The sequence below is a fragment of the Marmota flaviventris genome, chromosome 1, assembly GCF_047511675.1.
Source record: "Marmota flaviventris isolate mMarFla1 chromosome 1, mMarFla1.hap1, whole genome shotgun sequence".
Lineage (NCBI taxonomy): Eukaryota > Metazoa > Chordata > Mammalia > Rodentia > Sciuridae > Marmota > Marmota flaviventris.
Window position 1 is genome coordinate 27,397,023 of NC_092498.1, and position 24,074 is coordinate 27,421,096.

The 24,074-nt window shown below is 36.3% G+C and overlaps 1 protein-coding gene across 1 annotated transcript in view; it reads right to left on the reverse strand.

Annotated features, from left to right (window-relative positions):
• Znf804b (zinc finger protein 804B) overlaps window positions 1–24,074 on the reverse strand; it is a 536,248-nt gene that overhangs the window by 107,907 nt on the left and 404,267 nt on the right. The window contains exon 2 of the mRNA XM_027956123.2: window positions 4,586–4,729. Within this exon, the coding sequence (XP_027811924.2) occupies window positions 4,586–4,729 (144 nt within the window). The remainder of the gene's footprint in view (window positions 1–4,585; window positions 4,730–24,074) is intronic.

Consider the following 24,074-nt stretch of genomic DNA (forward strand, 5'->3'; position numbering starts at 1 on the left):
CAGAATATTTTGGGCCAAATGAATCTTTAGATGGAAGTATTTTAACATTATCCAAGAAAGCAGTCTAACAAGGCCTAGAGCAAATTTAATTATTCTAATGTTTCCCAAAGCAGGCAGCATGTACAAATATTCTCCAGAATATTAACATATTTTGAGTAAAAAGAAATTTGAAAAACTGCATTAAAGCAGTTTGCATGAAATTTAAGCTTCTTTAATATCCAGATATAAGTTGTCAATCTATACATTAAATATGCAGAAAGTATGTATTAAAAGACAGTCAGAAAATGGGAGGGCATCCCAGGCAGAAGGAAGAGTTTGAGCCAAGAGGAGCAGGTGGGAAAACATAAGGCATCTTTTGAAAAACTGTAGGGAAATTCTGGAGTTCCAGGAGATAAATCTGGAAATGAAGTCAAGAGCCAGATTGTGGAGGTTTTGAATGACAGGCTCAACAGTTCAGACTCTGACTTTCAAAAGTCAGTCACCAACCACTGAAGATTTCCTAGGAGGGTAGGGAGAAAACAAATCTGGTAGTTTGGGAAGTTTAATCTGGCCATAGTGGATATATTGATTTGTAACAGGAATAGTACTAGAATTTAGTTAGAACACTCTTGTAATGAGCCAAGGATGAGATTAAATAAGAATGGGTGAAAATCAGATTGTGAAGTGAAGACATAATGCAAAATATATTGCAAAAGAAGAATAAAGGAAATGGGATGTAGTTTCAAAGACAGTCAAAGAGATCCACAAGAGAATGATGGTAACTTTAGCAGTGAGAAGGCATCATTTGCTCCTCCATGTATCATGCTGTGTAACTGCCCCTATGTTGTGAGGACTTCATGGTTAACTTACATTCATTCTTCAAAAATTCAGTTCATTTGTCTTCCTTTTTTCTTAAATCAGTTTTGGACTCTCTTTTAAATGTATTTAGCATATAATTTTAAGTGTTTCAAGCACTTAAGTTATTTTAAAGTCTATTGATATATCTGTCTAAAGTTACTGAGGTTACTAGTTTCATGAAGGTGGGGACCAAATTCTTCCATTTTCATCAGTAACACAGTAGCACACTTCAGAAACTCAATCATGAAAGAGTATGCCCAGAAGAGTTAGAATGTAAATAAGTCTAATGATAAACAGATGTGGGCATGTAGATGCAATTAGGATTGTAAAAAGGTCGTTTTATCAAAATGTTGGAAAGCCATTGTAAATAAGATTCAGGAGAGTGAAAAAAAAAAAAAAAAAGAAATTAATCAGACGGAATTCCAGAGTACGGGGCATGCTGTGCCATGCAGTCTTGACTGTGGAGGATCCACCCCTGGTAGGACATACTTTCCACAGTTGTTACAAGGTGCCTGATGCCCTTCTGTTTCCTCACCTCAGCTTCTTTTGTTTTCCCGGTCAAGAATACCATCCTATCTGGAGCCTCTCTTTCACATCTACTTTCTGCCTGTGTAAAGCACAGGTCAAGATCAAATGTCATAATTTGAAGAAAATTTCTCTCATCTTTTAATTCTATAAATACTCATTGTATTTATTTTTCTTAAAGTCTCGCCTGCAGATTACCTGCAAAAAATCCCCAGAAGAGCAATGCTTAAGTGAAGTTCCATTTAATAAATGAAGAAGGGATGATAGAATCATCATTTCAAGCTGACAGTACTTGAACCCACTATTTCAGTTTAATGTTATATAAAAAGAGACAAAGAGATTGCCTTCTTACAGAAGGATATAATCTGCCCTCTGTTAGGGTTTGGATATAAAATTCCCCCCACCCCCGAAAGCTCACCAGTTGAAGGTTTGATTTCCAATGCTGTAGCAGACAGAGGAGAGAGTCTTGGGAGGGATTGGATCATGAGGGCTCTGATCTCATCAATGGATTCATCCATTAATTTAATGAGCTATTGGGAGTTGGTGGAAATTTGGAAATTGGGGCATAGTTGGAGGAAGTAGGACCTTGGGGACATGCCCTTGAAGGGCCCAGGTCCCTTTGATCCTTTCTTTCTTCTGTCTGCCACAAGGTGAAAAGCTTTGCTTTATTACATGATTTCCACCTTGATATTTTGATATTTTGCCTCACCACAAACCCAGTAAAAATGGAGCCAACCTAGATGCCCTTCAGTGGATGAATGGATAAAAAAATGTGGCATATATACAAATGGAATTTTACTCAGCAATAAAAGAGAATAAAATCATGGCATTTGCAGGTAAATGGATGGTGTTGGAGAAGTTAGCCAATCCCACCACCCCCACCCCCCCAAAACAAACAAACAAACAAACAAAAAACAAATGCCAAATGTTTTATCCGATGTAAGGAGGCTGACTCATAGTGGGGTAGGGAGGGGGAGCATGGGAGGAATAGATGAATTCTAGATAGGGCAGAGGGGTGGGAGGGAAACAGAGGGGGCATGGGATTAGCAAGGATAGTGGAATGTGATGGACATCATTATCCAAAGTACATGTATGAAGACATGAATTGGGTGTCAACATACTTTATATATAAACAAAGATATGAAAAATTGTGGTATATATGTGTAATAAGAATTGTAATGTAAAAAAAACACCAAAGTACATGTATAAAGACATGAATTGGCGTGAATATACTTTATGTACAAAAATATACAAAATTGTGCTTTATAGGTGTAATAAGAATTGTAATGAATTCCTCTATTGTGTATTTATAAAAATAAAATCAATTTATAAAATGGAGCCAAGTTACCATAGACTAAAACTTCTGATAAACTGAGCCAAAATAAATCTTTCCTCCTTTAAATTGATTTTCTCATCACAGCAATGTAAATCTAATACACCCTCTAATATATTCTTGTCATAAAAAAATCAAAATCTGAATTTGACTAGATTTCTACCTATAAAGCCAGTTTGAAGAGAACATAGAAGAACTAGAAAAATATGGGACAAATTAAAAAAAACCCACAAGTATAGGAAGAATTCTGCAAAATATTCAATATGGGAAACAGATTGCAAGGAGTAAGATTTAAAAAAGGAGTGAAAAATCTATAAATTAAAATATGTTAAAAGAACTTAAAGACATGTTAACATGTCAAAAGTAGGGTATTATTTTGGGATATTGATTTTAAAGAACCCAAATTTATAAATCATTTTTGAGATAAGTAGGGAAACAAGATATTCACAAATTACTGTTAGATTTTAGAGATGATAATGCTATGTTTTTAAAGTATCATTATATATCTTGAAATACTTTAAGATAAAATTCTATGATGTCTGAAATTTGCTTCAAAATAATGTAGTAGTGGTTAGAGGTGGGGTTAAGTGGTGATCACATAAATGAAAAATGATTATCATTGAAGCTGGGTAATAGATATATAGTTCACTTTTATACATCTTTAACATTCTTCATTTTTAATTATTTTAAAATACAGGTTCCTAGGCTTTATATCAGAATTCTTAAATTAGAATATCTGAGGATTATTCCAGAAATGTGCATTATTAACAATTTTTGAGGTGATTATTATTTACACAAGGATATGGTGTCTATAGTCCTAGAATAATTTATTCCATTGATCTTGCTCTTGCCAGAGAAATGGAGCCAATTATATACACATGTCTTATCCTTAAAGACAGAAGCTGTGTCTTCCTCAGCTGTGTATTTCCAACAGCCATATACTTCATATACACTAAATAAAGATAAATTTAAAAAATTATGTTCTCTCAATAAATATTTTATGTGTAGAGTGTATAAGATTTACTCACAGATTTCATCCTATAAAGTCCATTTTAGCATCACAGCTGTTAGAATGAATTCTCTGGCTATGTGGAATTTCTTATTCAGTGATATCTAATACTTCTAATTCCTAAATTGCCAAAATCTCCGTACCGTCAAGGATAAAGTCGAACAGGATGTGAATAATTTTCTCCTCCTTTACAGTCAAGTAGAAGTATATAATATTAGCAGTCATGGGTAGAATATCTATATTGATATCAGAGATGCATATAAGACCTTTTAAGAAAATGAATCGAAATGTTGCTACCTGCCATTATTAGCCCTTGACTTTGTCTGTTTAGATTTTTTGTTTGTTTATTTAAAATGGTTTATTAATTATTATAATTATATAATTAAAATTGTTATTAATTAACAATTTTGATTAACAATTTAATTAACAATTAAAAAGAATATTCTTAGGAAGTTTTAACCTATCATTGAAAGTTGTTCTCCTAGAGATCTTTGAATCTTTAAATAATAATAAAAAAATGGATCATAATAGATCATGCAATAGATTCTGTCCTAGTACTCACTTTGGTGAGTTTGGTGATTTTAAGTGTGACACTATTTTTACTGTTTTTGTTGGTTCCTGGTTTTCATACATAAAAATAAATAAGTCAGTCTACTCTTAGATCATCCCTAAGTTCACCTCCAGTTTTATGGTACTTCTAGGAAAAAAGAAAAATGACTTCACCTAACATTTAAACAGAAAACAACCTCTCAAGGAAGAAAAAAGACATAAATGATATCACCTCAGAGTCTTAGGTGGTAGTAAATAATGCTAAATTCATCCAATTCTGTTCTGAAGGTATAAATCTAGGGATATGAAGGATTGTCCCCACTTTGGCTTACCTGCTTATGAGCATGATCATAAGAATTAATATGATTGTCAAACTCCTGGTGTTTGTGATACTGCTTTTCACATAATTCACAGTAAAAGTTTGCCTTTACGTCTTCCAGGGCCTTTGCTGTGGACTTTTCCTTTTCTGAAAAATCCTTTAAAAAATAAAAAAAGGCAAAAAATATTGGTTATATTTCTCTCTGATAGCATAGCCAGATATCATATTAATCAAATTGGTATTTAATACTTTTGTGACTAAAAGCTAGGGTGAGACTCATTATTTCCTGGAAAAGTATGACACTGTAGAAGTAACTTCCAGTTTAGCATTAACCCTAAAATATAAATCAACATATGAGTTCTGTCAAAGAAGCCCTGGTCTTTACTCATCCTTCCTCTTGTTGCCCATTTCCAGGTTGTGATTCTGCCTGGAAATTAAGTACTCTCTCTGTTCCTACTGTATCTCCTTTATTGACTTTTTGTGTTCCATGTGATTTCACCGTCCACCATCAGCCAATCAATCAATCCAGTACATACACTCCTCCAGGAATGCCTTCATTCACACTATAGTTAGAGCCTGATGTACCTTATATCCAACCTTATATCCAACTCCAGCCTAATTATCTTCCACAAGCATCCATTCCTGCTAGACAGTCTAGCCTTTGGGTCTCTCTCTCTCTCTCTCTCTCTCTCTCTCTCTGGATACCAGAGATTGAACCCAGGGGCACTCAACCACTGAGCCACATTCCCAGCCCTATTTTGTATTTTATTTAGAGACAGGGTCTCACTGAATTGCTTAGCATCTTGCTTTGGCTGAGGTGGGCTTTAATCCTCCTGTCTCAGCCTCCTGAGCCCCTGGGGTTACAGGTGTGTGCCAACATGCCTGGCTTAAATTTTTTTTAACATTTATTTTTTAGTTGTAGTTGAACACAATATCTTTATTTTATTTTTATGTGGTGCTGAGGATCGAACCCAGGGCCTGGCAAGTGCTAGGTGAGCACTCCACTGCTGAGCCACAACCCAGCCCAGCTTCAAGTTTTCTTTAAAACCATTATCATTACAACTTTAAGGATATTTTATCTCAAACAGTTTTAGCTATGTCATTCCCCTACTTAAAATCCTGTTGATTCTCTCATTGCCTGTGGATTCATTGTGATAAGTGGTTACTATATATGAACTATGTATCAGGTAGTTGAGTTACCTCAAGTATTCCTCAAAACAACCCCATGAGATTAATTCTATTTTTACCTGAATTTTACAAATGTATCAACCAATGCTTAAAGAGATCATATATTCCTGGTCACTAATTTATAAGTGGAAAAGGGATTTGAATCTGACAACCTGTTCCTAGGCCCTGTGTTAACAAATGACTTAGACTTGCCATTCCCTTTAAATCCTACCCTTGAATATGCCATAAAAGCTTCTTCCTACCATGTCAGAAACATCTCATATCAAGCCTTGCTCCTCTTTAATTCTATCCCTAGGTATGCAATCGGCTTTAACTTTATTCATGTCTATTGCTCCATCAAAATCTTTGAGGAAAGGAAACATTTTATTCATTTTTGTGTCTACAATGTTAAACATCATATTGTCTAGTTCAGGACATGTACCTATTTAATATGCTTTACATAAATTAATGGATAATGCCCATACCTCTCTACATGTCCTAGTTTGTTATCCTAGTGCCAAATGAATGGGTGACTATACGTAGTAGATGACACACTTTCATATAAAGAATGATAAACACATTAAAGGTTTGAGTTTACTTTCATTTCTCCCAAATGACCAACCTGCTAATCAAAGAAATCATACCATAAGCCTACATGATAGATATGTCACTGACCAGAGTTTTAAAAGTAGCAAAAATAATTTAGGCAGTTTTCACAAAGGCAGGTGAAGTTAGGAGACAATTAACTTAGACATGGAAGCATAGTGATTCAAGTTCAAATACAACAGGGAAAAACAAATGGCAACCAGCAAAAAGAGCATGAGTATCTTTAACAAACAGAAGAGTAGACCAAATATCTTGATTGCTTATCCAAGAGACCAGAAGAAAGAATTTGGTGACATTCTAGGACAATGGACACAAAAGCTACTGAATACGATATATTCAGTGATTTCGGGACAAAAATCTAGGTGCTCAAAGAACCAAGATAATGGCCTGCTGATGTTGTCACTGTTGAGAGCCAATGCAGGCAGATAGCACTGAGCCAGTGCAAAGTCTCTTCATGCAGTAGACTTAGCATCAGGAAACCATTATTTCTTATCTAGTGTTTTCCCCTTCTCCTTCCTCCCTATAATTCCAGGGTCTGGAGTAGAACTACAGGTTACTTTTTTTCTGTTTCTTTATTATGACATTGGAACAACAGGCTTAGAAAACTAATCATGTTCCTTGGACATTGGCTAACTATGCCTTGGTGATCAAAAACACCTCAATCTCATGAACCGGAGCAAGGAATAATTGAGAATTCAGACTTGATCTGCTGGAAAAAAAAAATGTATTCCTTTATTAGTCTAGATTATGTGGGGTATTCTATGATAATAACTCAATGGCCAGGAGTAAGGTCCACTGCTCACTTTACCTTTGTACCTTCATTTGAACATATTTCTAGAACAACCTTTAATTATCATATTGTGTGACTTTCAGTTCAAAATTTTATAATTTTAAGAGAATTTTATCAAAGCATAAGTCATGGCATTTCTTGTGAATGCTCACCTTTTACATGTTTATAAGACTAAATTACACAGCACATTTCTTGCTTCATATTTCTTGGCAAGAAATAAAGCATAAATCTCTATTTCCCTTCCCTCTAAGCTGTTAATGACAGTCTCTAGGGCATATCCTAATCCCCTTATTAAGAGATAAAAGGTAGGTAGATGGAGAATAAGTGCCATTGGCAAAAAAAAAAAATGTAAGCATGGTTCACAATCCAGTGTGTCCAGCAAAGTCAGGGGAAATAGTATAAACCAAGAGCAGGTGACTAGGATTAGAAATGGGGAAGATGAGACATGAGGATAGAAATCACAGAGGCAGATGAGGAGAGGAGCCAAGAGGTAGGTAAGGTAGGGTCTGGAAAATCATATAGGAAAAGAGAAGGAAGAATAGAAGGAGGAAGGGAGGAAGGGAGGGAGGGAGGCAGGGAGGGAGGAAGGAAGGAAGGAAAGAAGGAAGGAAGGAAGGAAGGAAGGAAGGAAGGAAGGAAGGAAGGAAGGAAGGAAGGAAGGAAGGGGAAGGGGCAAAGGAAGAGAGGGAGGGAGGGAAGGAGGGACAAGCTAAGTGAAAGAAAGAGAAGGAAAGAGAGAAAAAGAATTGTAAGACTCTTTGACAAACTTGAAATTGAGGCTGAGCTGGATAAGCAGCCAAGTTTGCTCTTCATAAGTGATCCACACCCTCTGTCTATGATCTTACCCAGTGTGAGGTAGGCCTGTTCTAGAGTGTGAAACTGAACTATCTACTCAGATGGTGCAGAGTGAGGCCAGCTATATATACCAGAAGGCTGGAGAATAAAGTCTCAGATTGGTAGAAGTGGCACAGACACCCAACTTACTGTTTAGTAGAGGAGCTAACTAATGTTTAGTGATGGCAGGTTTTGTACAGATCAAAGAGCTAGGTAATGGTAAAGTGGGAGCACATTAATCACTGGGTCATGCTTCCTCCTCAATCCACTTATTCATTTATTCAACTAACCATTAAGTATTTGTGCATTCAAGAATCTCTTAAGGAGCAACTTCTAAATGTCCATTTGTTCCTGGGTGTTACTCTCAGAAGTTTCTATACTGTGGGATAGAATTACATGTAAAGAGATAAAAAACATAAATTGTGATAGAGTAATAATAATTGCAAGTTGCTAAAGAGGAGTTATCAAGTTCAGACTAATTAAGTATAATTGGATGACAAAGGTCAGGTTCTCTGTCTTTTCTTTTCTTTAGCTGTCTTCCTTTTCCTGTCTCAGTTAAATACACTGTAAACATGCAGTACTTTTTGGCTTTGTGTTGAGTAAAAGGGTATTTTACTGATAAAATAGCTCCCCAAGTAAATTAACATTTACTTTCTGAAATTATTGCACAATCTTTAAATGTATTTGAAGATGTGGAATAAATACAAAAGGAGCAAAAAATGGCCATCATTTCTGTCAGTAAATTTTAATTATAAAAATGAATAAAACTGGCATATAAGATATAATTTCTTGAGGATCCAACATGGTGGCCGGCAAGGAAGCAGCACTTTCAGTATCTCCACATTAACCGGATCAGAAACACCCATTAAAACAGCTACATTCTAACTACTGAGGAACTTCTAGCAAAATTCCGCTGAAAGGAGACCTGCCAGGAATTAGTAAGTTTATTAGAGGTGACAGTTTGTCCCAGACAAGTGAATCTTGGCCGGCCACGCGGGCGCAGAGGTCCAATCCCTCAGCCACCGCCCGACCGGCTCTGCAAGCGGCCCCCGGTGGCCTGGCGTGGCACGGCGAGAAGGGTCCCTGCCCGGCCTGGCAGATGGACCCGCCATCCTGGCTCTCCTGGCGGCCCCGCTGTGGCCCCCGGCAGCCAGCGGGGCGAGAAGGGTCCCCGTCTGGCCTGGCAGACGGCCTGCACCCTCCCGGCTCTGCTCAGATACAAACAACCGGGAAACTTCAAAATCTCTCCGTGGGCGTGACCATAAGGGCCAAAGGACTCTCGACCCCCAACTCCCCCTACTGCCAGTGACATGGGCGTGACTGTAGGGGCGGAGGGAAGCAGAGAAGACTCCCCACCCCCAACTCCCCCAACCGCCAACTGAGAGGGCGTGACGGTAGGGGCGGAGGGAAACAGAGGACACTCCAGACCCCCAACTCCTCCTACCACCAGCAGAGTGGTTGTGATTGTAGGGGCTGAGGGAAGCAGAGGGGATCCTTGACCCCCAACTCCCATTACCACCAGCGGCGACACCAATGGTCTTAGCCGCCAGATTCCGAAGGTGTGCCCACCAAAGGGGTCCGGAAAAATTAAACTATTGACTCCCAGAACACAGCTCCACAGCACTGGGGCTTAGATGAATGACAGAGAGAGTGCTCAGTCGTTAGGGAAATAGAGCACTCAGAGGGGCTGAAAGTGTAACCAAATCCTTGGAGAACCGCCTCCGGTGAACAGGACCTGGCTGGCTGGCAGGAGGAAGGGGAGGAGGGGCCGTAGAAGTGAAATGGCTCTGGACCAACAGGATTGAGAGGCTCCCAGGAGCCGCCTTACAGGGATTGCTGTTGACACATTGAGGGCAAATCTCAGCCCGGAGGGCACAGCTTTGCCTATGGGAAGAGAAGAAAATGGATCTCTAAGACCTAATTTTATTTCTTATTTTATTTTTTCTCTCCCTTTTTCCCTCTTTCTCTCCCCTTCCAAATTTTATTGTTCTTTCCATTCTCCTCTATGCTATCTAACTCCCCCTCCTTCTTTCTTTTCAAGAGCACCTCCTTCCCCTTCTCCCCAGCTTTCATCCCAAGCATTACGTCCTCCATTTCGTGTAACTGTCTAAATGCAAACAGGTGAATGTTTCGAGGCCATCTATAGTGCTCCTAAATACCTAGCTACTACCAACACCCTGATCCAATCAACGGTTAGTATCCCCCTTCAGTAGAGCAATCTTCTAAAGTAGCCAAGACATACTAACCCTTATACCTTCATAGCACCTAACCTAAAGTCCTAAGAACAAAAAACAAATCACTATATGCATACAAAATCCAGAAGCCCTTTATAAATTGAATGAATCAGCTCTAAAGTACAATAAAGCCCAACATCTATAGGCATAATCTCCCACCACAAAGGAGAGACAACAGAGATAAACAAAGCCAAAACAAATGTATAGGAGAAAGCAGTTACAAAGCAGTCAAACAGAGCTGGAAAGTAACGTGAACAACATGAAAAAACAAGGGAAAAAAGTAGTACAGATAATGCAGGACAACTTAAATCTACAGGAGGACCTAGAAGCATCAGAAACATGGACAGGGAAAGAAATCAAGGCATACCTAACTCAGATGGAACGGAATTTTAGAGAAGACATGAGACAGAAAGTCCAAGAATTGAAAGTATATTTTGAAAACGAACTAAACAAACAAATTCAAACTGCAAAGAACGAGCTTTACCAGGAGATAGAGATCTTAAAAAAAAAACCAAACAGTAATTTTAGAAATGCAAGAAACCATAAACCAGATTAAAAACGCTAACAAGAATATTACAAATAGACTAGATCAAGTAGAAGTCAGAACATCAGATAATGAAGACAAAGTTTATCAACTTGAAAAGAATATAGTCAACACTGAAAAGATGCTTAAATCTCACGAGCAATCTATCCAAGAGATATGGGATCTCATCAAAAAACCAAATTTGAGAGTCATTGGGATAGAAGAAGGCACAGAGGTACAAACCAAAGGAATGGACGACCTATTGAATGAAATAATCCTAGAAAACTTCCCAGAGATGAAAGATGGAATGGATTGCCAAATCCTGGAAGCCTACAGGACCCCAAACATCCAAAACTGTAATAGGCCAACTCCAAGACATATAATTATGAAGATAGCCAACATACAGAACAAGGAGAGAATATTAAAAGCTACGAGGGAAAGGAGGCAGATTACATTCAGGGGTAAACCAATTAGGTTAACGGCTGATTTTTCATCACAGACTTTGAAAGCGAGAAGATCCTGGAACAATGTATTTCAAACGCTGAAAAATAATGGATTCCAACCAAGAATACTGTATCCAGCAAAATTAAGCTTCAGATTTGACAATGAAATTAAAATCTTTCACGATAAACAAAAGCTAAAAGAATTCGCAGCCAGAAAACCAGCACTGCAAAGCATTTTGGGCAAAATTCTACAAGAGGAGGAATGGAAAAATAGTGCCCCAAACCAACAGTGGGAGGTATCTCAGTAAAGGGAGAGGAAAACAACCAAAAAGTAAAAACTAGCCAAACTAAAATAAATAAATAAATAAACATGACTGGAAGTACAAATCATATTTCAATTGTAACCTTAAAAGTTAATGGACTAAACTCACCAATCAAGAGACACAGGGCTGGTAACCTGGATCAAAAAAAAAAAAAAAAAAAAAAAAAAACAAATCCAACAATATGCTGCCTTTAGGAGACTCATATGATAGGAAAAGACATACACAGGCTGAAGGTGAAAGTTTGGGAAAAATCATACCACTCACATGGCCCTCGGAAGCAAGCAGGAGTGGCTATACTTATATCGAATAAAATCAACTTCAAACCTAAGTTAATCAAAAGGGATAAAGAAGGACACTATATCCTGTTAAAAGGAACTATCCACCAAGAAGACATAACAATTATCAATTTATATGCACCAAATAATGGTGCAGCAATGTTCATAAAACAAACTCTCCTCAAGTTCAAGAGTCAAATTGACCACAACACAATAATTATGGGTGACTTCAACACACCTCTCTCGCCATTAGACAGATCCTCCAGACAAAAGCTGAATAAAGAAACTATAGAACTCAATGACACAATCAATAACCTAGACTTAACCAACATACATAGAATATATCAACCATCATCAAGTGGATACACGTTCTTCTCAGCAGCACATGGATCTTACTCAAAGATAGATCATATATTATGCCATAGGGCAACTCTTAGTAAATATAAAGGAGTGGAGATAATACCATGCACCATATCTGGTCATAATGGAATGAAATTGGAAATCAATGATAAAAGAAGGAAGGAAAAATCCTGCATCACATGGAAAATAAACAATATGTTACTGAATGATCAATGGGTTACAGAAGACATAAAGGAGGAAATCAAAAAATTCTTAGAGATAAATGACAATTCAGACACAACATACCGGAATCTATGGGACACAATGAAAGCAGTTTTAAGAGGGAAATTCATTTCCTGGAGTTCATTCCTCAAAAAAAGAAAAAAAACAACAAATAAACGAACTAACACTACATCTCAAAACCCTAGAAAAGGAAGAGCAAAACAACAGCAAATATAGCAGAAGACAAGAAATAATTAAAATCAGAGAGGAAATCAATGAAATTGAAACAAAAAAAAACATTGAAAAAATTGATAAAACTAAAAGTTGGTTCTTTGAAAAAATAAATAAGATCGACAGACCCTTAGCCATGCTAACGAAGAGAAGAAGAGAGAAAACTCAAATCACTAACATACGGGATGAAAAAGGCAATATCACAACAGACACTACAGAAATACAGAAGATAATTAGAAAGTATTTTGAAACCCTATATTCTAATAAAATAGAAGACAGTGAAGACATCGATAAATTTCTTAAGTCATATGAGCTGCCCAGATTGAGTCAGGAAGACACACACAATTTAAACAGACCAATAACAAAGGAAGAAATAGAAGAAGCCATCAAAAGACTACCAACCAAGAAAAGCCCTGGACCAGATGGGTATACAGCAGAGTTTTACAAAACCTTCAAAGAAGAATTAATACCAATACTTTTCAAGCTATTTCAAGAAATAGAAAAAGAAGGAGCTCTTCCAAATTCATTCTATGAGGCCAACATCACCCTGATCCCGAAACCAGACAAAGACACTTCAAAGAAAGAAAACTACAGACCAATATCTCTAATGAACTTAGATGCAAAAATTCTCAATAAAATCCTGGCGAATCGAATACAAAAGCATATCAAAAAAATTGTGCACCATGATCAAGTAGGATTCATCCCTGGGATGCAAGTTTGGTTCAATATACGGAAATCAATAAATATTATTCACCACATCAATAGACTTAAAGATAAGAACCATATGATCGTCTCGATAGATGCAGAAAAAGCATTCGACAAAGTACAGCATCCTTTTATGTTCAAAACACTAGAAAAACTGGGGATAACAGGAACTTACCTCAACATTGTAAAAGCTATATATGCTAAGCCTCAGGCTAGCATCATTATAAATGGAGAAAAACTGGAGGCATTCCTGCTAAAATCTGGAACAAGACAGGGATGCCCTCTCTCACCACTTCTATTTAATTTAGTCCTTGAAATACTAGCCAGAGCAATTAGACAGACAAAAGAAATTAAAGGCATCAAAATAGGAAAAGAAAAACTTAAAATATCACTATTTGCGGACGATATGATCCTATACCTAGAAGACCCAAAAGGGTCTACAAAGAAACTACTAGAACTAATAAATGAATTCAGCAAAGTGGCAGGATATAAAATCAACACGCATAAATCAAAGGCATTCCTGTATATCAGCAACAAAACTTCTGAAATGGAAATGAGGAAAACCACCCCATTCACAATATCCTCAAAAAAATAAAATATTGGGAATCAACCTAACAAAAGAGGTGAAAGTTTTATACAATGAAAACTACAGAACCCTAAAGAGAGAGATAGAAGAAGATCTTAGAAGATGGAAAAATATACCCTGTACATGGATAGGCAGAACCAACATCATCAAAATGGTGATATTACCCAAAGTTCTCTACAGGTTCAACGCAATGCCAATCAAAATCCCAAGGGCATTTCTTGTAGAAATAGAGAAAGCAATCATGAAATTCATATGGAAAAACAAAAGACCCAGAATAGCAAAAGCAATTCTAAGCAGGAAGTGTGAATCGGGAGGTATAGCAATACCAGACCTCAAACTATACTACAGAGCAATAGTAACAAAAACAGCATGGTACTGGTACCAAAACAGGCGGGTGGACCAGTGGTACAGAATAGAGGACACAGAGACCAATCCACAAAATTACAACTTTCTTGTATTTGATAAAGGCACTAAAAGCATGCAATGGAGAAATGATAGCATCTTCAACAAATGGTGCTGGGAAAACTGGAAATCCATATGCAACAAAATGAAGCTGAACCCCTTTCTCTCGCCATGCACAAAAGTTAATTCAAAATGGATCAAGGAGCTAGATATCAAATCAGAGACTCTGCACCTGATAGAAGAAAAAGTTGGCTCCGATCTACACATCGTGGGGTCGGGCTCCAAATTCCTTAATAGGACGCCCATAGCCCAAGAGTTAAATACAAGAATAAACAAATGGGACTTACTTAAACTAAAAAGTTTTTTCTCAGCAAGAGAAACAATAAGAGAGGTAAATAGGGAACCTACATCCTGGGAACAAATTTTTATTCCTCACACTTCAGATAGAGCCCTAATATCCAGAATATACAAAGAACTCAAAAAATTAAACAATAAGATAACAAACAACCCTATCAACAAATGGGCCAAGGACCTGAACAGACACTTCTCAGAGGAGGACATACAGTCAATCAACAAGTACATGAAAAAATGCTCACCATCTCTAGCAGTCAGAGAAATGCAAATCAAAACCACCCTAAGATACCATCTCACTCCAGTTAGATTGGCAGCCATTATGAAGTCAAACAACAACAAGTGCTGTCGAGGATGTGGGGAAAAGGGTACACTTGTACATTGCTGGTGGAACTGCAAATTGGTGCGGCCAATATGGAAAGCAGTATGGTGATTCCTAGGAAAGCTGGGAATGGAACCACCATTTGACCCAGCTATCGCCCTTCTCGGTCTATTCCCTGAGGACCTTAAAAGAGCATACTATAGGGATACTTCCACATCAATGATCATAGCAGCACAATTCACAATAGCTAGACTTTGGAATCAACCTAGATGCCCTTCAATAGATGAATGGATTAAAAAACTGTGGCATTTATACACAATGGAGTATTACGCAGCACTAAAAAATGACAAAATCATGGATTTTGCAGGGAAATGGATGGCATTAGATAAGATTATGCTAAGTGAAGCTAGCCAATCCTTAAAAAACAAATGCCAAATGTCTTCTTTGATATAAAGAGAGCAACTAAGATCAGAACAGGGAAGAAGAACATGAGGAAAAGATTAACATTAAACAGAGATGAGTGGGGGGAGAGAAAGGGAGAGAGAAGGGAAACTATGGAAATGGAAGGAGACCCTCATTGTTACACAAAATTACATATAAGAGGTTGTGAGGGGAAAGGGGAAACAAAAAAACAAGGGAGAGAATTAAACAACAGCAGATGGGGTAGAGAGGGAAGATGAGAGGGAAGGGGAGGGGGGATAGTAGGGGATAGGAAAGGTAGCAGAATACAACAGTCATTAATATGGTATTATGTAAAAATGTGCATGTGTAACCGATGTGATTCTGCAACTTGTATTTGGGGTAAAAAATGGGAGTTCATAACCCACTTGAATCAAATGTATGGAAGATGATATGTCATGAGCTTTCTAATGTTTTGAACAACCAATAAAAAAAAAGATATAATTTCTTTATTTTTCTTTTCACAATTTGCTTAGTAGAAGAAGTTTTTGGAAGTTTGTTTAATAGAATAGAGCATTTATGAAATAAAAGGAAGCTTCTCATTAATCAGTCTCAATTCTCCATTAAAATGTTGAAAATGAATTACAAATTGAGTATGACAGTTATCAGAGCAAGAGTCATTCCAAAAATATTAGGTAACATTAATATGTACTTTTTCACACAAAGAATTTTTCTCATGCTTATAATAGATGTGTCCATAAAGTGACAAGTATTCTGAGTAGAAGAATACATTTACTTAGAAGCATGGATATTTGCTAACAAATTATTTTTATTTTTGTAATGATCATTACACACTAACACTCATCCAGTTAGCCTTATAAACCAAGAATATGCCAGATGCATGTTAATTCACTTAATGTTCATGATGACCCCTGTACTATGTTCTATTATTACTTCATTTAAAGCCATGGAAAGCAATGGCACAAACACAGGTTGAAGCTCATACAGTATTGAAGACCCTGGACCAAGCTCAGATCTGCCTGATTACAGAGCTATTTAACTACAATGCTCATGGCTACCCCAATGACTTAGTCTTATCCAGATGCCAGGTAAGTTCAGGGTATCTCTGCTAACTTATTTGTGGACTCAGGGTGACGCAGAACCCTTAACTCCCAGAGAATGAAAAACTAATTATAATTTTAAAGATCTATAATGCTCTTGAAACTGAGAGATGGGCATAAGGAAAAAAACTAGTAGTCCTGTTCCATTGGTTGTGAATATGTGCCCTGATTATAAAAACAGAAAAAAAGAAAAGAAAGAAAGAAAGAAGAAATCAATTGTGGTTCTTTCTATCTTCTTGATGGTAATACCAGTTCAAAGCTTTGAGGACTGAATTCATATTTTTTATTTACATGATAGCCTGCATTTGACCTTAGACTACTACATACAAGTGATTGATTTAATAATTCTAATATCTTCTAATTGTTCTATTTTATTGTCCCCAACTAAAATATCTTCCTTTAAAATCAGTGCATTTTTCTCTCTTTCAATGAAGTTTCTGTTGCTGACTCAGGAATTTCCTTTGGCTCCATTGCTTCCCTGCCTCTTTGTAACAGATTGGGTAACACAAACTTGATTTAAAGGGTTTTTTCCACTTATTTTTCTTATTTTTATAATGGGGAGAAAATAATTTCACCTAAGGAAACTGAATGTTAGTCTCTCTTAAAGCAATTTCAGCACTAAAGATTTAAGTTATCAATAAAAATTAAGGGTAATAATAATAAGTAGCTGGCAGTAGTTTTGAGGAAAAATGAGATATTTTTAGGGAAGTACTTAGCATTCAGCACTGCAAATGCCGGTGGTGAAGTCCAGAGGGCACCACCGGATAATGGCTAGAGAAGGGCAAAATTGCCACCTCAAACATGCTGATTTGGCAAAAGGATAATTTAGAGCTTGTCATTTTGAGCTACTGCAGATACAGAAGGAGCACCAAAAATGTTACCGTTTAGTAAGAGAAATTTATATCATTATAGGAAATTTTCATCCATACAGATATCTCCCTTTCTGCAGCAGGATCAGGGTGAACTTAACATCACTAGAGACTCAGAACCACCTGGAAGGCAGACTGAGCTCTGTGTGGAAAACCTTCCCCGGGTTCAAGGTGTTTTTCCTGGATCTTAATCAGACTATTTTGCACCACTTCTTCCCTTGATTCAGAGAATGATGGTATTAGAGTGTGAAGTCCAAGACAACTTCTGAAGACTCTAGAAGATTAGTGATTTGAGTTTCCAATGTGTACAGCAAGTATGAGTGTTATCAAACTTCTCTTTGTTTTTCTTCTATTAATCTATTTTTTTCTTTCAGGAAGTCCCAGCTAAAAACTAACAAATTAAAAAAGTACATTTTATCTCCTACATGATGTCTGGATGTTTTGTTGTGCATGTATTTGTATGTGCATGTGTGTGTTTTTATCATTGAATGCATCATTGAATGCATGTGACATTAGAAAAACCTTTTTTAAAAAATACCATTCTGAATCTACAATTTTTTGGGGGGGGGCGGCGGTGTTACTGAGGAATTAAACCCAGAGTGCTCTACCACTGAGTTACATCTGAAGCCATTTTTATTTATTTATTTATTTTTACATGTTGAATCAGGATCTTGCTAACTTGCTCAGGCTGGCCTGGAACTTATCTTGATTCAGCCTCCAACATCCCTAGGATTACAGGTGTATACTACCATGCCTTGCTACAAAACAAATCACTGGTGGAAATTTGAGCACATGAGAGAAGCCCTTATCATCTTTTGCCCACTATCAGTACCAAAGCTGTCAAATTAAATTTTGTTTATATAATTAGGGTTTTCAGAGTTGTTTTTTTTTTTTTTTTTTAAATCTCACCATACACACACACACACATACAAATATGTATACACACACATAAATATGTACACCACATACTTGTGTGTGTGTGTGTATTACTTTGGACTATTTAAGAACTGCATACGTAACCAACATAGTTAAGAGAGTATCATAAAGGCTTAACTAACATTAAAATTATTTGTATTGATTTTCTCAAAGTTGTGACTACTTTTGTAAAAGCAATGCTCTTTGCATTCTATAGCCTCTCATATGGTGCTTGTTACTTAGAAAAAAACTCAATAACCAATTGAAATTAATAAACAACAAGATCAGAGAATGTGTTTCCCACTACTACACACATAGATAACATGAACTTCCCTGGTGACATAAACCATCATGGAGCTTTAACTGTTGGAAAATGGTAGAGTAAATGAGTATGAAGCCAAACATATCCACCTCTTAAGCTATTATGATAATTTTATTAAATGTTGATTTTGATGTCTAAGAAGATTATTGAAAATTTATTCTGAAGAAATGAAAGTTGGTAAATGCACATAGATTCACAAATAGAACTATAGGTTCTTGATGCTCAATGCTTTTTCCATTTTACTACAATCAGTTGTTTTCCTTACAATTAATTATGAACCAATTATAGGTTTCCTAGATTTGGAAGAGGATATTTGCAAAAACTTGGACCTTTCATCCTTTTCCAGGGAAAGTATGATGTTGGCCACTTCCTGGTTGTGAAAGAGAGTTTTTCTTCTTTTATTAATGATTCATTCAAGATGTCCATATTAAAAGGTGAATCAATTAGCATGTGAAATTTCCCCTGGGTGTCCTATATTAGGGACAATTCAGCATTATTTCTAACTTGAAAAGAATGAAAAATTTCTGACTTCTAGTCAGATGCAAGAGTCTTTATTGCACTGGTGTTCTTGAAACAACAATTAAATATTTAGAGATTGTTTATGTAGTTGCTTATTTTATAGAAACTTCCTACTCTGCTACACTTTTTAAAAACATGTAATTTTTTTAGTTGTAAATGGACATAATACCTTTATTTTGTTTGTTTATTTTTATGTGGTGCTGAGGATAGAACCCAGTGCCTGACATGTGCAAGGCAAGCGCTCTCCTGCTAAGCCACAACCCCAGCCCCCCTAATCTGCTACACTTGAACAGAGATTATTTTTGAGGATTACAAATGTTTCCATTAGAACCCCTGTTCATCAGGACTCAATACCACCAACTTCATCTTCCCAGCACAAATTTATATACAATTCTTCCACCAAAAAATACTTTAAAAAAGAAATAAGGAAGTCCCAGGTGCATTCTATGATAACCATAATAGGAGCTATTATTTTATTTCTTAATTATGTTTTTTTTCTGCCTCAGGAAAAAAGAGGTGGGAATAATTCCCATATTATTTGCTGATCTGATACAGATACTACATTCAGCCCTTATCAGCAAAATCAAGCAATATCCTTAGGTGAAGAAGAAAAGGTTCATATTCAATAAATACCCATCAAAGAATGCACAAATGAATAATGAATGAAGGAATGAATATATTTGATTTCTTTCTTTCTTCCCGGTGATTCATTGTGCTAAAAGGGAAAATTGGAAATCCTGAAATATATATGGAAGTGTTAAAACCCATATAACTTCATAACATAAAGACAGATTTCCCCAATAATAATGTATCAACATGAATTGACCAATTGCAACACACTAACCTACCACATTATGCAAAATGTTAATAATAGAGAAGGTTTGGAAAGAGTTATGGAAACCATGTACTATCTGCTCAGTTTTTCTCTATACTGAGAACTACTCTGAAAATAAAGTCTACTAATTAAAAAAAAGGATGTAAAATCAATTACATATTAATAGATCTACCTTCACTGAACACAAAGAATGACCCTGAATGGTGTAAGAATAATCTAATCCATGCAATGTGCTGCCTATAGCTGAGCAGAAGTCATGGAGAATGACAAATGCAAGCTATGCTGGGTGGTAAGATTTTGAGACTCTCAGTTCCCTTCGGTCATTTCCTATAAGACAGACAGCAACACTCAGCAACTGTGAAGAAAAATGGGGCCTACCGGCAGACCATATTTATGATCATTAGGTCCACTGGAAATTCAAGGGTTAAGTTTCTGAATTGGAAGGAATGATTTGGAAAGTGTTTCTTGTGTGGGTGTATAAAATATAAGAAAATAGGTTTTCTTCTTCCAGACTGACAATACTGTTCCATTTATAAAGATAGTAATTACCACCCCATCAATTCAGCCCACAGATATATATATAACTGTAATGAATATAGACATATTGCATTCATCTAAATTGAATACATTTAAATGAATACATCCATTGTGCATCAGACAGGAAGTACATTCATTTAGCCATTACTCCTGCTGAAACTACTTATTGTAAAAATGCAATTAATAGTGTCTGACATTTCATTTTCTAATATAAGAGAAATCAATGAAAAATGTCAGGTAACTAGTTTTCTGGGAATTTGCTAGTGACACCTGCTCAGTTACAAACCATTTTTATTTAATTCCAAATTTGTAACAGCTATATAGGGGATAAGTGATCATTAAGAGATGCGGACCTAGATACTATTTCACCTTTGATTGGGAATTGAGTGAAAATACGTTTTCTTGAATAGATTCAGTGATTTTCAAGTAAGTTCCATTCTTTAGCCTTCTTTAGTCAAATATTAATCTCTATAGAGCTGACATTACATCTGCTAAACCAGGCCTGGAAACTCCTGAGATGAGGTGTTAAAATAGTATAAAGCCAATAGCTTGCTTTTAAGGACAAGCAAGTCTAATACCTATTGAAACTCCAAGGGCATGCAATTTTCCTGAATATCTGCTCTCACATCTAAAAATAAGTCTGTTATATTTGCTTATTTTTTTTAATAACCAGAAATGTTTAAAAGGTGATTTAGCTAACAAATGTAATGTATTGTTTCAAACTTGCTGTTCCAGGCTTCTATCAATTGAAATTCTAGTAGGTAATTTACTATTAAACTTAGCAATTGTGAAAGAAGCATGTTTTTTGGTCTCAAATTTTGAAACTTAGAGCTGAGAAAATGCGTCCAAGTAAAGAAAATCTTTTAAAAATGCGAATTTACTTTGAGAAAGAGACAATCAGAAGGACCAGCGGAAGTACTATAAACCAGGTTATATTCATTTTAAGATATATCATATAACAATGCACAAACGCTTGGCTCCATTTTCCTATAATTTGGCAGAAATGTTTGTCACTTATGCTTCATCTTTTAAATATCCTTATCAGAGAACACTGCAAAACTTGAATTAGACTTCAGAAATCCTCAAAAGAAAAACTGCATATGAGTTTACATACATACATTTGCTTTCTTGAAAACAAACTAAAAATGCTTGCCATTTAGAGACTCAGAGACTGATTAGCTGGAATCTGGGACCAGAGGTAATCCGTGTCATAATGAACCGCAGGACTGATGATATAGCCCACCAGACTGTGGAGAACAGTCTACAGGCATAAAAGATTGTCACAGCTGCTTGAGCAATTGGAAGCCCCACATTTATTGCTAACACTAACATCAGCTCAACAAGCTACCCTGAGCTGTGCTTCAATCTATTGTTTGTGTGGAAAATGTGCAAGTGTGTATAGAGCAAATCTGTAAAAGAAGTAACTTCTATAGAAAAGCATGTGCAGGTCCATTGTAAAACAAGAGAAGTAAAAATGTTAGAATCATGAAATTGGAAGGAACCTCAGAAATCCATTTCCAGATAAAGGAATTTAATCCAGGAGAAGCTCTGGATTGCCCAGGCTTATGCAAGATGATAAGAAGCAGATCCAGGATGAAAATTCAAGTCCTTGACTCCTGCTTTTGACACCCATGGATGAGCAATTTATTCTGTGGAGTCTATTTTCACATTTGGAAAATGAGATTGGTGTAGGGGACCAAATGTTTGTGTCTTAGAGACTCAAAAGATATATAAATGAATAACTGGAGTCCTTAATGCACAGAGGTAGAGAGAGAACTGTATTCTCTTTGCTCAAGTCAAATAATCATAATTAAAATTTATTTAACAACATAGTTATAACATATTTAAATATTACATTCTTTATTTTTGGAATGTCAGAAATAGGAATTTTTGTTTCATATTATCTGCTAGAGAAGGAAACAGAATCATTCTCACTAAAGACCTTCTCTTTCCTTTATTCTTTTAAGTCTTAAAAACAAATGGAGTTGTTTTACTCCATTGTTACTAGTTTTAGACTGTTATAATGAATTGAGTAATGAGCTAAGCCAGTGTTAAAAACTGGTTTTAGAAAGGCAAAAGGTAGCTCCTTCTCTAATGTAAGAAAAGCATCTAAAATGAAAGATAAGACAAAGCAAAAAGATTTTTAAAAAAAGCCTCACATATAAGATGTTTAATTTGTTTTAAAGACATTTATATGCTGTCCCTGAAGGTGTGTAGTAGGATAGGGATTTAGCTGTGTGTGAAGGTTTGGATTACTTACTCTGCTAGTCCACTGTGCAAGATAATATGCAATCCCTGTTTTTAAGAAACTCTTAGACCACCTGCAGAGAAAGGATTAATTCACAGGATAGAAAGGGCAACTCAAAGGTGCATGTAATCATATGGTGGAGATTTAAAGTGCTGTGTGCATTCAGAGAAAGGAAATAGTCATGCTGCTCCCCAATGTACCTATATAGATAAGCAGAATAAATCTTATTAAGATAGAATTTTATAATGGGTCTAAATTAATAGTGTTAGGTTATATTCTTACATATAAAAAAATCAATGATATTTGGTGGACTCTTTAATTCTGGGGTTTAAGACGATGAAAATATACTCCTGAGAATGAATGAACTTCCATTTGGTAATGAGGATAATAGACATTTTACTGTATGTACTAATAAGCCAGAAGCCATACAAACTTTAGATAGGACATAATTCCTATCCCCCATTTCCTCTTAGCAACCCATTATAATTTCTGACCAACATCTGAGGTACCAATCATGATCCTTACGGTGTCACATACTCCTTGTGATTATTTTCCTGGTCATCTCTTTTGTACTTTAATTTCCTTGGTTCATAGCCTTTGTACACAGTCTGAATTCACTTTGAATTGGCAAAAGCACAATCAAATGATTTTTTTAAAAAAATAATACCTATAGGATTTGTTATTTCCATTCATTATGCCATGGAAAGCCCTGATTCTGGCTTCAATTGGCTTAAAAGCTCTGCTGCAATTCTGGGCTGGAAACTGTGTCCTCATTAATAGGTCTACTTATCAGCAGATCTTTATTCTATGCTAGCTACAGTCATGGCAGGGGCCATTTAAATCCCCTTTAGTGGAAAAACCTCCTCTTCAGTACAAACAAAAATTTTCATTGATAGGAAGAAATGATGCCCTTAGGCACCTAAATAATGATTCATTAGGTTTTCCCTAGGAATATCAGCAAAAGCACAGATAAGAGTATCCCTCCTCATTTATTGCATATTTCAATATCAAAATGGCTAAGCAATGGATACCCATGCAAGAAGGAACACCAAAGGAAAAAAAAAATTGGGGAAGTAAAACCCAAATGAGGACCATGACTCAAGACATGGAAATGGAAAGAGAAAAGAGATATCTGGGGGAACGCAGGAGTCCAGATTTCCCCTGTGAGGGGTAGAAGAGAAGGCTAATGAGGAAAGGATCAAGTTTGTGGTGTGGACCAAAATTTAAAAACTAGATGTTGGATGGGAGAGAAAGAAAACATCATAAATATTTTCCTCATTTCAAGGTTATGTTTTAGCCAAATTCTATTTGTAAAGGAGTGGGGGACATATCTGTTTCAGGATTGTCCATAATTTGAAATTTATTTGTGTGAACTTGAAAATTT